The 17,409-nt window shown below is 37.0% G+C and overlaps 2 protein-coding genes across 2 annotated transcripts; both read right to left on the bottom strand.

Moving 5' to 3' along the window:
- Positions 1–1,406: 1,406 nt before the first annotated feature.
- On the bottom strand, positions 1,407–6,401 carry LOC130929885 (C-C chemokine receptor type 3-like). The gene is made up of 2 exons (XM_057857505.1): positions 6,281–6,401; positions 1,407–4,051 (listed from the first exon to the last, which is right to left on the bottom strand). The coding sequence occupies exons 1-2, from the start codon at positions 6,303–6,305 to the stop codon at positions 2,982–2,984; spliced, it is 1,095 nt and encodes a 364-aa protein (XP_057713488.1). The 5' UTR covers positions 6,306–6,401; the 3' UTR covers positions 1,407–2,981.
- Positions 6,402–12,317: 5,916 nt separating this feature from the next.
- On the bottom strand, positions 12,318–15,928 carry LOC130930035 (C-C chemokine receptor type 5-like). The gene is made up of 2 exons (XM_057857703.1): positions 15,784–15,928; positions 12,318–14,526 (listed from the first exon to the last, which is right to left on the bottom strand). Exons 1-2 carry the CDS (start codon positions 15,797–15,799, stop codon positions 13,433–13,435), a joined length of 1,110 nt encoding a protein of 369 aa, XP_057713686.1. The 5' UTR covers positions 15,800–15,928; the 3' UTR covers positions 12,318–13,432.
- Between the last annotated feature and the right edge of the window lie 1,481 nt (positions 15,929–17,409).

Consider the following 17,409-nt stretch of genomic DNA (forward strand, 5'->3'; position numbering starts at 1 on the left):
AAATCATACATTAGTCGTAATCGAGGTAAAATGTTATAATTTTTTCTTGAGTTTAGCTGTGCTTGTGGACAAAAGCAGTAGTGTTTTACTTGAAGGAAGGTTCCATTTTTATTTTTGTTATGCCCTGACTAAGAAGTTGTTTTTTTCTTCAATTATTTAATTTATTTATTTAGACAGACAATGTTGAGTGGTCTTAAGACAAATGTTTTTTTTTTTTTTTTTTGCATTCCTGGGGAGTTAAGACATTATTAGCAAGTTTGTATTTGCTCTGCATGTTAATATAATTTATGTTCAAATATTGCAATTTAAATATGCTAATAAAATCCCCCAAAATATTCTGGAAGTTTTCAAAATGATTCTTTTGCAGTTTATGAAAACAAAGGTTTCAAACGAACAGTGTGTCACCTGAACCAATGCACATGAAAGTTCGTATAAGTCAATACTAAGGGTGTAACGGTACATGTATTTGTATTGAACCGTTTCGGTATGTGGTGCTTGGTTCGGAACGGAGGCGTACCGAACGAGTTTCTGACGTAATGTAACCCTTACTTTTCGAGGCTGTGAGTCGATCGGGTTACAGTTTCTTTGTGTAGATTATATTTACTCCGTCTTCTCTACTATAATGAGGACCAACACGGTAGGACAGTATAAAACCCAGAAATGTCAAAGGCGCGACAACGTGGCTGCCACGACAACGCACTGAAACGCGGGCGTTTAAGTCAATTGGCCAATGCACACCAGTCGCAGTGCGGCCGCGTGTTAGACGCGTCCCAGAAGCAGCTCAACACGACGCACGCAAAAAGAACGGCAGAGTTTATTATTTGACGTGAGACGCGACCCTCCTGCGTCAATACTACTGCCGGTAGCTACGATCGGGCAGATCGGAAGTCACTCGTGTAAAAATACGGTGGATCCGATCGATTTTCAAACTAATATGCAATCGTAATCCACTTTTTGAGTCCGTCAAATCTCTTGAGTGGTAGATCGGGGCACAGTTGACTTGTCTTTGTTGATTTACTGCCGTCTTCCATCCATCCATCCATCCATCCATCCATCCATCCATTTTCCATGCCGCTTTTCCTCACGAGGGTCACGGAGGTGCTGGAGCCTATCCCAGCTAACTACGGGCAGTAGGCAGGGGACACCCTGAACTGGTTGTTCTCTGCTATAATAATAACCAACACGGCCCCATGTTCAATACAAAACACTCCTACCACAACAAAACAAGTAGGAACTAATATTCACATAGGAACTAAAGTTATACAACATAAAATATACAATATAAATGAATACTACATCACATTTGTAAAATATAAACACATAATAACATAAATAATAGCCAATTTAAATAAAATAAATTGAAATGAGCTAAAACACCTGTAATTAATAAGAATAATTCACAGATCCTGCTTACACATTTGAATTTATTAATTTCTGTGTGGCACTTTAACTTGAGAAAATGCACCAATAAAGCTTTTGAAAACCATTCATATGAAAAAAATGATTCATTGAGGCGTTTCATTTGTAAAATGCATGTTAAAATCTTTGTCATTGGGATTGCTTTTCTCTTTAGCACAGGACTTCTTTTTTCTTTCTTTCTGACCAATACGCGGGGTCTGAAAGGCAAATTGTTGTTGAATTATCTATAAATACCTGCTACCTTTTTGAGCAGAATTCTAGCTTTGTATAGTCTAATGTTCCTATTGTTGAAAGCACAAAGGTGTGTAACAAACAAATAGCACATTTATATTTTGCATTTTGTTTTCTTACTGTACCGAAAATGAACCCAACCGTACCTCAAAACCGAGGTACGTACCGAACCGAGATTTTTGTGTACCGTTACACCCATAGTCAATACAGATTTTTGCATTGATCATTTAGCCTATCAATTAATTATGTTCATATTTGTGAGAAATGTAGCCCTGACCCCCGTTTACCCAATTTGTTTGGTCTTATTAATGTCTTGCCCTCAGCAAAAAGTGTACATGCAGGTTATGTTGTTATATTGTCCATACCAATGTTGAGACCGAACCTATACCCTTGCAATGTGAGTTTTTGGGTTTAGCAATGACTCCTCTGCTGGCCTAGCCTGCTAAGAAAGTTTCAGTTTCCTGTTCCAGCAAAACAAATCACAAAACATGACAAATCCATCAGAACCTTGCTGGATTTGATGTGTTTTGCAACTGGTCCAGCTATCAGAACATTGCTGGATTGCGTCTGGTTTGGCGAGTATAAAAACCAGGATATGCTGGTTTTCTTTGCAGGTTTGCAGCACTGAACGGCATTTACCCCTGCACACGGTGTCTCTACAGGAGCCATGGAAAAATAAGAGTAAAGACAGGTACAGGTCGTGTGGCAAAAGTACACCATTTCAATAAACCACAGCAATTGCACAAGTATACATTTGGATGGCTTGGTGTGACTCGACAACACTCTGTCAGAGAACCAGGATATGCACACATTCTATAGTCCATCTTCACGAAATGGGCCGTGAAGAAAGCACTGAAGTGGGCAGGTACTGTACTTGCACATTTAAGTGCAGTTTGATGTCACATTGTCACCGACAGTGACCAGATGTCATTGTCATCTGGCCTCGTGCAGAGTGGTTTGACTTACAAAAGCAAATGCAATTAAATCACAATGGATGACAAATGGCATTGAAGTCAGACTTGAATTTTGCATTAAATAGTTAGTGTGTATGTGTGTGTCTTAAAATTCTGCAGTAGGTCATCTTTATAAATTCTACATCATCCTTAAATTGTGTGTACAATACTTAAAGCTAATACTTATGTTGTTTCAACATGATTTCACCATGAAGTTCTGACTCAAATTCATACAGCGTGCCATTTTACTGATTCAGCAATGGATAGTCATCGTCTAATGGGAACCTGCTCAATAGGTTTATAGAGATTAATCAAATTTGATGAACAAAAAAGAATCTATGCATTATTATTAACCACTGCAATATCAATTCATATTTTTCAGTTCTGTGATGTGGATCTTGTGCTTTGGCTGTTAAGACTTATGTGCCTCCCCAAACAAGGGATTTTCTTAACAAGTAGCCTTTTGAAGTGACTCTGGAACTTTTTACCCACAAATGTGTAAAACACTGGACTAATGCAACAGTAGAGGTAGGCTATATTTCTGGTCACAAACAATGCATAGTCTAGCTTGTCAGAGTATGCACAATCAACCTCCGAACTGGAGCTCTGTATGGCGTGAAGGAGGATGACGATATTGTACGGGGTCCAACAGATGAAGAAGGTGAAAATGATGACGAATATCAGTTTGATGGCACGAAATTTGTCCTTCATTCGTGTGGATAGGATGCGGATAGTGATGCTAGTGTAGCAATAAGTCACCATGAGCAGAGGGAGGAGGAAGAAAACCAAAACTTGTTGATAGTAAGTGACCAGACGCCAGAATGCCATTGTAAATTCAGGGTATCCCGACTCCTCACACACCAGCCCGTTGAGTGGAGGCTTCCACACATTCTGGAGAACCAGCTCTTTCATGCTGGCTATAATACTGATGCACCAAACCACTGCAGAAGAAATGAAGGCATAGCTCCTCTTTCTGCTCTTGGAAGCTGCCACTGCATGCACCACTGCAAGGTATCGGTCAAATGTCATGAGTGTGAGGAAAAGGATGGAGCTGTAGAAACCAATGAAGTAGGCGCTGCTGACCATTTTGCACAAAACATTTCCAAAAATCCATTCAGACTGATGATATTTTGCCCAAAATGGAAGACTGGTGGCAAAAAGGATGTTGGAGAGGACCAGATTGAGCAGAAAAATGTTTGTCACCGTGTTGAGCTTCTCATACTTGTAGATGATGTATAGGACGAGCCCATTACCAAGGTAACTCAGAAGGAAATTGACATAGAAGAAAGCTGGGTTGAAAGCAGAGCCAAACTTATTGACATTTGACTTATTACAGAGTATTTCATCTGTACCAACCACAGATCTTGGGTCATATGTCACATTCATTTTAAAAATCTCCAAGAAATCGAAAAAATTCTCATCAATTATGTCCATGGTTGGCGATTGTCCTGAAACACAAAGATGTTTGATAAGTATATAAGTGGATATCCATTTGTTAAAGAAATATACTTGATGAAAATACATGCTATATAGTAAATGTAGCACAACATGTATCTGATAAGATTGTACCATTGATGTTATTTTGTCAGTTAATGTTGATACTATGTCACCATTCCATTTAAGTGTTATAAACGATGAAACGCATTAAAGATTCAGACCACAGCCATGAACAATTTCAAATTACTAATGCAAATTTGTAACTGAAATGAAGTATATGAACTATTATTGTGCGGATACTTTGGAAAGAAAAGCTCCAAACATGTAATATTTGTATTTTTTTCCCCCATCCACTTTTTCACCACACGGCACTTGACCGATTTTCACAGTTCCAACTTCAAAAGTCGAAACATTCCAAAAATTACATGATACAGGCTCAATTTCGATTTTGCCTCTCACAAAAAAAAAAGCTCCTTTCGTTTCCAATGGTAAAAACATTTTAAAAATTAAAAATTTCAAAATGTACCTTTTCCTATATTTTATATCCGATTCACATAATTTACACATAAAAAGTCAGGAAATCAAGGGGCACAAAAGTTGTACACAGATTTTGTCAAACGATTCTACCAAAAAAAAAAAAAAATAACATCCCCATTTTTTTCCAATGGCCCCATTCATTTCCAATAGGAAAAATTACCTGATATTAATAGAAAATGCCTTGAAAAAAGCCCCAAAATCCATAGAAAGTGACAAATGACCAGGAAATAACCAAGAAATGACCTAAAATCAATGCAACCCGTCTCCTGCAAAAATCACAAAAAAATCTTGAAAACTGAATAACCGCAAAATTGGGAAAAAAATTGGAAATCATGGAAAAGGTCAAATCCTGTGAAAACAGCCCAAAACCCACAAAATCTAGAAGAAGAAAAAAACGCAAAATGTTTTTCTTTGTTTTTTTTTTTTTTTTTTTGCAAAAACATGGAAAAAAACACAAACAAAACCCTGGAAAAACCACAAAAACCACCATTACTCTTAGTCTTTGTAGAGCACTCATTAACCGTTCGTTCATTTGCTTCTCCCAGTGAAATGAATTGGACGTCTTGCCACCGCCAATGGCAGACAATGAGTTAAAAAGTAAGTGACAATTAAGATCTACAGGAAATGACCCACTAGAAAGAGGAAAAAAGCATCTCCATGCGATTTCTCCAGGAATTGCCTTCTTTTTCTTTTTTCTTTTTTCCCAAATTCTAGTTTACCTGTATAGTACCTCCATCATCATGATTCATCATGAATATTTCACTGTTGAGTTTGATTTCAAAATAATGATGCATTTTATGAGAATTGTGTGTTACTAGTGCCGGTATCCCATTGTTACTCACTCAAAAAGAGAACTGAAAGTTCAGACTGACCATCTGGTGCGCAATAGTAGTGTTGACTCATTCTTGTGAGTTATAACAAAAGAAGTAAAAAGCTACTGTTTGTTAATAATCAATTGCCAGGAGGCATTATTTCAATTAAATTTATTTACATTTTACAGAAAACCTGGCCAATGTTAGCTTATTCCCAGTAGACAACACAACAATCAACCTTAAACCTCACATTTACAAGAAACCTGACAACTGTTCACTCGTATGCAAACTCCAAAAAATGATTACATATTTGTATATATTATGTAGAGCAAATGCTAATATTGTTATAAATTATCTATACAAATATAAAATCATGCTGACTTAGTGACAAAATGAAGTCAATCCAAACAAAACAAAAAACCTCCTCATTCCCGTCACAGTTTTCTGCTGCAAGGTTTTGCGTTGATTGTTTTACGCATCACATATAGTGACTGGTACATCACGATCATGTTCCCGCTGTGAAGCAGTTGTAATGTGAACCAATTAGTATGCAGTCCCATTTACCATATATGAAAGAATGTTTCCATTGGGTTTGCTGAACGTCACTATTGCGTCTCATAGTATCCTTCAAGGAAATACGCACACAACAGAATCCAGGAAATTAGTCTATTGTTAACATTTATACAGACAGACAATTAAATACTAGTTGTATTGTGTTTAATGGTTACTTACGCATTAAGTACATTTTGGGGGGGAAAAAACGGTTAATGATCATTTTATATATGATATGAAGACAACAGTTATTTGCACTTGTCGAATGACAAATAAAGAAACCCTCGACTCTTGAATTTAAAACTTAATGAGAAAATTCCTACCAACTCTTTTACTTACCAGTGCTGCTTTCCATGTCAGGCATTCAAGCACGGAGACAACAAGGAAGCACTTGAGTCAGTGACTGCAGATGGAGACTTTGAAAGTAGGGAAGCCAGTAATTCTAGAAGACGTGGACACAGACGTAATGTGCTCATGTAAATTTCTGCCTGGTGTGTGTCGTGTCATCATCACTTAAAAATTTTGACCTGTCAGCATTTAATAGAAAAAAAAAAAAAAATGCAAAAAGATAATTTATACAACTATGTGCAGAATAAAAAAAGACGGAAAGGCCATTTATTCAATAAGTCGTTTCAAAAAAGTGAAACTTGCTTCACCATACACAAAGTCAAATACAGTAAATAAATAAAAAAGCCTTCATTTGTTTAAATTTTAAAGATGAATGCAGGATAAAAAACAGACATGTTGGGGTTCTGAAAAATATGAAAGAATTATATGCCCTTAGTACTTGTACTGGGCTTCCTTTTGCATTAACTATAGCATCAAACTGGAGTGATCAGCTTTTTGCACAGTTCAGGTCAATGGGGTTGAAATCAGGCGAATTTGTTCTGTGCTGTCAGTGAATAATCCTATTTAAGTGGCATTGATGGTGATAGCCCTCCTAAACTTAATACAGATAGTAAAATTAGCAGATCAAGCCCTTGCTATTTTATCGCTTATTATTGATTAATATGTAGAAATAAAGAGAGGTGAAGGCTTTATTTTGCAAGAATTTTGAAGGAAAAACATCCTGCAACTCTGGAATGACTCACCAGAATTGATGGTTGTCATTGTTGTATACTTTTTTCTGGAGCATAATGGAGTTCCTTGAAAACACTCTCTAGCCGTTCTCCAAGGTTGTAAGTGATGGAAAAAAAAAAGCCCCTGCATTCATGAAGATAACAACTCTCAATGGAGTCAACATTTCTGTCTAAACTACTACAGGAGTTAATTTATTATTAACTGACTAATCAGTGCGTCAGGGACCACAATCCCAATACACTGCTGGCCAAAGGTATTGGCACACCTGCAATTCTGTCAGATACTGCTCAATTTCTCCCAGAAAATGAGTGCAATTACAAATGCTTTGGTAGTGATATCTTCAATTATTTTCATTGCAATGAAAAAACACAAACAAGACTAGAGAAAAAATGAATCATTATCATTTCACACAAAACTCCAAAAATGGTCTGGTCAAAAGTATTGGCACCCTTAGCCTAATACTTGGTAGCACAACCTTTAGACAAAATAACTGCGAACAACCGCATCCCGTGTCCATCAATGAGTTTCTTACAATGCTCTGCTGAAATTTTAGACCATTTTTCTTGCGAACTGCTCCAGGTCTCTAAGATCCAGGGGTCGCGTTAACCGGATATTTTCCGTCGTTGACCGGTTTTTTAAAACGGTGGAGGAAAAAACTGAAGTCCGTCCGTCATTTTGACAGGTTGCAATTCACACCCCAGACCACAGGGTGGCGAGTTAGCATATTAATTAGCTATTGTCTCTCTTAATGCATGACGTCGTTGGCTCTTCTGTCAGAATATTGTAGCGTCACCGGGGTCTGGCGGTGGCACCGTGATTGACACATCAACGCGAGGTTCTTATTGGTGCACCCGGTGTGCCAGCGCGTCATCCAGTTGATGGACAAGATTGCCGCCTGTGTATAGACCCCAATCACATGACGTCACAACTCCGCCCCCCTGACTGGAGCCGCCATATTGTGTGTCAGCTCGTCATGTTTACACATTACCGCTACGTACATGCCTCCTATTACGGCGTGTTTTTCTGCTCGTTAATATTAATAATCAAAATGGTGTAGGCGTGTGTGGCGGTTGGTTGCTGTAACAGAGAAGATAGACGGAGAGACTTGAGGTTCTACCGTATTCTGAGAGACCCGAAGATGAGAGCGAGATGGACTGCTGTAATTCGACAAGAAATCTGGGCACCAAACGATCACCACAGACTATGTAGTAGTCATTTTATATCTGGTAAGATGCATTTAATATATATTTAGAAGATTTTGGGCTGACAACTACAATTAAGATCAGGTGTCTTCCTGGGCATCCTACCATAGAGTCCCTTATCATTCAGACACCGACGGATAGTACTGTTTGACACTGTTGTACCCTCGGACTGCAGGACAGCTTGAACTTGTTTGGATGTTAGTCGAGGTTCTTTATCCACCATCCGCACAATCTTTCGTTGAAATCTCTCATCAATTTTTCCTTTCCGTCCACATCTGGGGAGGTTAGCCACAATGCCATGGGCTTTACACTTATTGATGACACTGCGCACAGTAGACACAGGAACATTCAGGTCTTTTGAGATGGACTTGTAGCCTTGAGATTGCCCGTGCTTCCTCGCAATTTTGCTTCTCAAGTCCTCAGACAGTTTTTGGGCCTTAATTCTTTTCTCCATGCTCAATATGGTACACACTAGGACACAGGACAGAGGTTGAGTCAATTTTAATCCATTTTAACTGGCTGCACGTGTGATTTAGTTATTGCCACCACCTGTTATGTGCCACAGGTAAGTAACAGGTGCTGTTAATTACACAAATTAGAGAAGCATCACATGATTTTTCAAAGGGTGCCAATACTTTTGTCTGGCCCACTTTGAGAGTTTTGTTTAAAATGATGATTTTTCCCCCCATCCTCTTTTGTGTTTTTTCATTGCAAGCAAAAAATATGAAGATATTACTACCAAAGCATTTGTAATTGCAATCATTTTCTGAGAGAAATAGAGCATTATCTGACAGAATTGCAGGGTTCCAATACTTTTGGCCAGCAGTGTATATATTTGGTTTCTAATTTGATAGTACCCATTTGTATATCTGAAAAACATATGAGAAATTCATTTAGAGTATATAAAGGAAACTGTAAAATTGGGTACTCAGTACTAAAATAATTAACAAAAAAACGGATTGATTCATGATCAATTGCTTCGTTCCTTAACTATATTTTTTTCACATCACTTGCATTTGTGAATCATGGATATATTTGTGTAAATTATTTTGAAACAAACCTCCATCCAGTTTCTTTTTTTTTTTTTTTTAAACAAATGCAAACAGATAACATATCCAGCTTTTTTTTAAAAAAAAAATGACTATACACCTTTAAAACAACAACAGTAACATCATACAAGTGCTTAGCTTGTGTTCACTCTTATTTGCATCTTAGGTTGATAATCAAACCAAATTAATACTCAATATAAAGCAAGCAAAACCTGGATTAAGGGTGAACGCAAATGTAAAGGACAGAAAAGCAAACAGGTTCAAAATTACCTGTTCAGTCATGAGAAAAAAATAGAGAAAAGTGCCACAGTTACAGGAAATCAGATTTCTCACTTGATAAAAGTCAGTCATCATACAAGTGCAATATATTCTATCACCTTTCATGCAGGCTCAGGAAAGTGCAGGTTACGTAAAGTAACATTTTACAAACAAAAGAATCACATCCAAACTTGTAAACTTGAAGTTGTGATCTGAGTTGACTGACGAAAATATGAATTCCTTCACATCAAAACTGACAATTGATGTTTTTGTTTTTTGTTTTTTAAATCTCATTTTGTAACATTAGTATTGAACAAGATATAATCTTGAATGTCATTTTAAAAATAAACAAAGAAAAAAAACTGTACTTTAAAGTTGAGTATGGATGTCCATGACCACACAAAATTATAATTAGACTGCATCATTGCGCACCTCTGGCCACGCCCGTGACCGCCATGCTTTATATAGACCAGTGCTTCTCAATTATCTTCTATCTCTACAACTCTCTGCCGCCACTGTAACAGTATCATTTGTCGATAAAATTATTTTAAGTACCCCTCTGCATAACATTGTGTCCTTTTTCATATTAAAGAAAAAAAGTAATATAGATCAACTTACAATAAAGTATAACTTTATTAACATTGCTTTGTTTATAACAGAAAAGACTTAAAGCGCATCACTTTGCCCGAATAAAAAAAAGGTCACACCCAAACCGTAAAAATACTTACTAAATAATTTTTGACCATTTGATACTGAAAAATAAAATTTAATTAAAAAAATAAAAACAAAAAAAACAAAATTCAAATTGATTAGCAACATTAACTAATGAGTACAACACGTCAAACAACTTGACTGAAAAAACGAAAATTAATAGAACAAAAACAACAGTGTCATTGGACAGAGGGACAATTTTTATTCAGTATCAGCTCTTTTGCTATGGTGTGGGGTTATTTTGCACTGAGCAACTTGGTATGCCACCTTATATAATGCTAACAGTGCTTGCCAGTTTACGGATGTAACGTTGACCAAGCGGGATGATTGTTGGCAATATTTGGCACGTTTTCGCTGAAAAAAAAAATCAAGCGGCTTATCAATGTGATTAGCGTCTAATGCAGGGGTGGGCAAACAGGTCCAAGAGGGCCGCAGTGGGCCCTGGTCTTTGTTCCAACTGATTCAGCGCAGACAGTTAAACCAATGAGGTTTCAGCGGAAACAAGAAGCACCTGACTGCAATCAAGTGATTGCACTTGTAACAAACCACATTGGTGAAAGACTGTCCTTATTATGGGTTTGAACAAAGACCTGGAACCACCGCGGCCCTTTGTGGAATAGTTTGCCCACCTTTGGTCTAATGTCTTTAAGTGACGTCTTAATTGATTTGGCTTCCTGCCCTCCACTGCAAACATTTTTAGACACAGTAAACAGACTGGTCTTTCCTCGTCTCCCACTATTAAAAGTCAAAGCCAAACGCTACATATGCTTCATCATATTTGCTTGTCTGAGCTCTTGATATCGCCAGTGCTCTTTGCTGTGTGCTCGTTTGGTTCAAAAATGCGCCTCTGCCACCCGCTGAGTGGATATGCAATTACACTTGATTTTAGTACGTCAAAAAAGTATGTTCTCCGAGGTCACGTGCACCACCCCGGGCATCGCTCTACGCCCGCCTGGGGGGCACGCCCCACTATTTGACAAATACTGATATAGATGCTTCATCCTGCTTTTTATTCTGTGTCTGACTCGATGAATTTGATAGCCAAAAGAAAAAAATGTGAACTAATATGCAGTGTTTGGCTGGACAAATTCTTGTCTGACATTTACTGGCACCCATTTCAAATCAGGATAGTAGGACTGAAATTAAATGAGTTCAAAATGGTATGCGGAGAGGAGAGGCATTGCCCTGTATGCTGCAACTTTAGTAGTACACTTAATATTACAAGAGTTAATGTCAAATAACTTTTATTGTATTTAAGTAAAATGCAATTACGGTATTGAGCTGAAAATGCCGTTTATCACAGCGTATTCATGATTGCGCATATACTTCAGATTTCAAGTTTTGCTCTTTATTCAATTTTGGGGTTTTTTATTTCGATTTCCTCTTTTGTTTTGAACTTTCTTGATGATTTGATGTGATTTTTTTGCATCATTTTACTTTTTTGGGTAGGATTTTTACGTGATGTAAATAAATTTAAATGAATTTTTGGTGAATTGTGCTTAACAAATAAATTTGCCTCATTGCCTTGTAAAGTATCAGTGTAAAACTAGATACATTTTGAAACTTTTTTTTTTTTTTTCCCAGAAAATTGCCGTTTACGGGCGAATGGAAAATTTTTCAGGCATGTTTGAAAAATTCCCTGCGTCGCACAAAAATTCCAGTCGTGCCAATACTTGAACGGTGCCGATCGGTGCTACTGTCCGGGCTGCGCGGCGGGCCGAAAAAACGCGGAGAATAAATTGAATAATAAAGAATAAGTAGGCTAAAGTTGAGGAACAACATATACCTGGCCTTTCCATAGGAAAGACCCAGGTGATACGGTAAATTATATAGCAATAATCAGGAAAGTTAAATACCGAATTGTTAACCATTGTTTAATCAATGTGCTCTGATGGACCAGACGTAATTGTCAGTGGACCACCAAAGTCTCACTGGCTGACAGTTGATGGTCACTGGTGTAGGTAACTCATTCACACTCTGATTCTTGCTTGAGCAAAATGTGAAGTTTTTCATGGGACTAACATGCCTAGTTGAAGAATGTGAAAACCAAAAAGAGACAGAAGACAAGCACAGTTCTTTATTAAAGCAGTATAAAAAGTAACTTTTTGGTGTGCAACCATCAAGATAGAGGAGGTGAAAGTCCTGATGTGCTAAGCACAAAATCATCACAATGATTAAAACATGTGTTATATATGACAATATGAATTTATATTTCACCACAGGCCAAGAGAGTTAGTATTCAAAACTCCATGCAAGACAAAAACATGAAAAAAAAAAAAAGAACAAATAAAAACTTCCGCTGCCTAACTTTCTTCCTCTAATGCTGTACTGTATGTATAGTCTTAAATTTAACAGTCCAGGTAAAAGCCTCAATACTCAATACTTGAGCCAACATAATTTAAAATGAAAGAATAACAACTATATAATGAAATTAAAGTTGACATACTGCGTTTTCCCCCGCATTACTTTTGAATGTCCCTTTTTAATTTCATTGGCCCCCTTTACCTGCCTCTAGATTAGAACATCCAAATTCTCATTAATTTGTGGCTGACAGCAATGAATTTAAATATCTAATAATTTTACACTTTTCTCTTATTGGTTGTTGTCGATCAGGGCAAGCATTTCTAAATGAGTATAGACATCTCATGTCTTCATCATAATTTATAATACCATAGCACACAGAGGAAACATGGAGAAAAATGGACGTAAGAGATTATTTGACTCATATTCAATGACTTAAGACTTTACCAATTGGTGCCATCCATCTCATGTGCACATTTGGTGAGAGTGATTGCAAACTTTTGTTTTAAACCATAACAAATGTACTTATGTACTGTATTTTTCTGGCTTGACGGCCTTGACCAGCTTGGCAGTCTGCTGTCAAAGAACCAGGAATTGCCCACATTGTCTACTCTTTATGAAGTCAGTTTTAACATAATGGGCCTGAACACAGAAAAATGCTTCTTCCAAAACGCTTAGGGATTTTTCCAACCAGAAATTAAAGCGAAAAATTGGTGGAAATTCCACAATATGTCACCTTTAACATGAAAAGCAATGAGAAATCCCACACACACAAAAAATAATAAAGCACATGAGAAATTACAAAAGCCATTTTCACATTTCATAAATGTTCGGACCTTGTTCCTTTTGAATTTCTATTTACAATATTCCGTATACTCGTGTGGGTTTATCTAGTATTCATAATCAGAATGTGGTGTCTTCTGTGATGTGGTTCTTGTGCTCTGGCTGCTGAGACTTATGTGCCTCCTCAAACAAGGGATTCTCTTAGCAAGCATCCTTTTGAAGTAACTCTGAAACTTTTTGCCCAGAAATGTGTAAAACACTGGACTAATGCAACAGTAGAGGTAGGCAATATTCTGGGTCACAAACAATGCATAGTCTAGCTTGTCTGAGTCAGCACAGTTAACTTCTGGACTGGGGCTGTTTATGGCAAGAAGGAGGATGACGATATTGTAGGGGGTCCAACAGATGAAGAAGGTAAAGATGATGATGAATATGAGCTTGATGGCACGGCATTTTTCCTTCATTCGGGTAGATAGAATGCGGACAGTAATGCAGATGTAGCAGTAGATCACCATCAGTAGAGGGAGGAGGAAGAAAAGTAGTAATTGTTGATAATAGGTGACTAGACGCCAAAATGCCATCGTGGCTTCAGCATATCCCGTCTCTTCACACACCAGTCCATTAAAAGGACTTTCCCACACATTCTGGAAAACCAACTCTTTCATGCTGGCTATGACACTGATGCACCAAACCACTATAGAAGAAATGAAGGCATAGCTTCTCCTTCTGCTCTTGGCAGCTGCCACTGCATGCACCACTGCAAGGTATCGGTCGAATGTCATGAGTGTGAGGAAAAGGATGGAGCTGTAGAACCCAATGAAGTAGGCGCTGCTGACCATCTTACACAAAACGTTTCCAAAAATCCATTCAGACTGATGATATGTTGCCCAAAATGGGAGACTGGTGGCAAAAAGGATGTTGGAGAGGACCAGATTGAGCAGGAAAATGTTTGTCACCGTGTTGAGCTTCTCATACTTGTAGATGATGTATAGGACGAGCCCATTACCAAGGTAACTCAGGAGGAAATTGACATAATAGAAAATTGGGTTGAATGCTGAGCCAAAATTATTGACTTTTGACTTATTACAGACTTTGACGTCATGACTAACCACATAGTTTGGGTCATACGTCACATTCATGTTGAGAAGGCTCAAGAAGGCGGCATATTGGTCATAATCTGTGTCCATGGTTGGCAATTGTCCTGAGGCAGAGAGAAGTATGTCAGTTTATATACACTTTTTGAAAAAATTATTCATTTGGTAAAAACTATGTAAAGTATATTCATCCCTACTAAGACCTTACCAACATTACATGCAAAGCCATAAAATCCATCAAGCAGTTAGCAGTTTATACTGACACATAGCACAGTATTTGTAACTGAAACTATGTATATTGTGTACTTCCTACTTCAACCCAGCATAAGAACTGTGTGTTACGTGCCTACTACCGTCTTGTTACTCACTTAGAAGAGAGAACAGAAACTGCTGACTGCTGCGATAAATTGTTCTCCCATCTGGAGTGCAATCCATTTATTTCGTAAAAATGACTCATTTTGAGGAGGTTTAACAACAATATTAAAAAAAAAAAAAAAAAAAATCAGGAGGAATTTATTGAGTTTAGATAAAGCCTGGGCTACTGCTGTAGCTTGAAGGGCAACCTACCCTTTAAACATGGCAATATGTTTACAGTTACACAATTTTACCACATCGAATTTAGAATACAATATATATAATAAACCGTCTACATCGGTAATATGTGTTGCAACGGGTTAGGGTTTAGCATTTTGCATTGTTATATTGATTTGCCACCAAATTGTTTTATTTCTTACAGTGAGTGTTTTAGAACACAATAGAGCTGTGTTGGTTTTGGTGTAATCAGTGAGGCTGGAGCTCGTAGATAGTTTTCAACTATGGCATATGTATATGCTCATTCCAGATGTGTATAAACTCATGGAGTGATCTTTCTTACATAGACAACAGCATAATGACTTGGTGACATAATACAGGGAATCAAAAAAGTATTTTCTTACTCATAGATTTCTGATGCATTTTGGTTTGGTTGTCTTTCAGTAGGCACACATCTTTTATGTTCCATGAATAAAACAACTGTAAATATGATTTTTCTTTCTTTGCATGTAAATACCGTACATAGATATTCAATTAAAAAAAAAAAGTGTTTCATTTGTAAGTTGCTATTTTGCCATTTGTCCATAGTAATGTTGTTCATTAGTGTTACTTGGTATCCTTGAATATAATATAGCCTATGTTAATATAAGTAAACACATACTGTATGAGTAAAAATATTTTTGTTATCTAAAACAGTACTGTGTGCCATTAGGTATTAAGTATGCTACTAATATTTGTTATTGCAAATGGTGAAATACAGCAATTACATCCATGCCCCATTATTGCAAATACAAAAAAAAATTAATTCATAAAATTGTCACTCAGTTACTTACCAATGCTGTTTTCCATTAAAGACGTACAGGGCAGAGACCACAAAGATGCATTAGAGTCTATGACTGCAGACTGAGACTTTCAAAGTGGGGAGGCCAGCAAGCAGAGGAGACATGCACACAGACCTGATCTGCATGTACATTGGTGTTTGGCATGTGAACGTCATACACTGTTGACCAGTCAGCAATTATTTGAAACTTGCAAATTTTCTTAAATTTGCACACAACCACTTGATTTGGAGGACACACCTCTGCACTGCAAAAGCAGCAATAAAATGCAACAAATGTAACAAATGCTGGTCCTTGGTTAAGTTAAAAACAATTATATTAACCTAAGGTTAATATAAAAACATTTTGAAGGCATAATAAAGGAACTTTTGATTAACAGCACAATTGTAAAGGATGGAAGGAAAATATACACAAAATTACATCTTCAGTCATAGGAAAGATTTAAGAAAGGTGCAATAGTTACAGGAAATATGTCTTCTCACTTGTTAAAGTATGTGTGTGCAACCTTACACATAGTTAGGCCTGTCGCGATATCAAATTTTAGTAGGCAATATATTGTCCCATAAATTATTGCGGATATGTGATATTATTGTCAGTTTTTGTTTTTCTTTAAACCAATTCAACCACAGATATAGTAACAAATTCAAATGCAATAAATTTATTCCTGAATAAAACACAAACTCTATTAAAAATTATTTAAAAAAAAAAAAAAAAAAAAAAAAAGCGCACAATGCATATTGAGTCATTTTAAAGCTAGTTAAGTGTCGAACATGAAATAGGTGAGAGACCCATTCAAATTGTTGTTGTCTGCCAAATAGAGCCCATTAAAAGTGTTAATTTGGTCCAAAATGACTGTCATTTTGTCCTGCAAAGTGCATATCTTAACAAATCTGAAGCCAAATTATTATCATTTATCAGATTATATTATCACTGCCAATCAGATTTTTCAAAATGGTTGTCATTTTAAATCTATTCTTAGTGTAGAATCTGAAGATGTGAGATTGCCTCCAGAAATCTGAACATGACGTGCTTTTATTTTGAAATGTTCACTGGAAGTACATTTGCTAAGCAGCTAACTGTAAACTTTACACTCTGTAATAAAAAAAAACAAAAAACAAAGTGCACTTCGGTTTTCGTCATGCATGTGGTGTTAGTAATAGTTTTTTTTTTTTCTTTTGTTCGCATCATTTGCCAATGCTGTAATCCAGCGAGTTTTCATGTTCAAAGTGTCAGTTTTTAACCGCAATTTTGCGTTGTGGAGAAGACTGCCAATGTTTAACAGCAGGCTAAAGTGGTTAGTAAATTGTCTTTTTTCCATTAGCTTCAATGTAGCAATGCGAACATTTTACAATGTTTAATATAGATGTGTTTCGTTATTTTGTATGTCTGAATTTTAATTCTACGGCATGTTGATGGCCAATAAACATCTGCGAAAGGCACTGGAGTCTCATATGCAATCAACACGCACGTGTGCCGAGTGCATGCAGCAAACGCAAACACACAAATGCACAAATTTATGCACGCACATGGCGATAAATCGCAGCTGGGAAAGTTACTGCCCTCATTTTTATTTACCGTGCAATAATTTGACTTATTGCATATCGTGACAGGCTTACACAT

This window comes from Corythoichthys intestinalis, chromosome 14 (genome assembly GCF_030265065.1).
Source record: "Corythoichthys intestinalis isolate RoL2023-P3 chromosome 14, ASM3026506v1, whole genome shotgun sequence".
Lineage (NCBI taxonomy): Eukaryota > Metazoa > Chordata > Actinopteri > Syngnathiformes > Syngnathidae > Corythoichthys > Corythoichthys intestinalis.

What these genes read in the sequence shown, in the direction of transcription:
- LOC130929885 (XM_057857505.1), bottom strand. Translation starts at nt 6,305, where the DNA reads ATGCCTGACATGGAAAGCAGCACTG. An exon ending in TGACATGGAAAGCAGCACTG is followed by an intron (nt 4,052 to 6,280) that starts GTAAGTAAAAGA and finishes TTTGTGTTTCAG; the next exon opens with GACAATCGCCAACCATGGAC.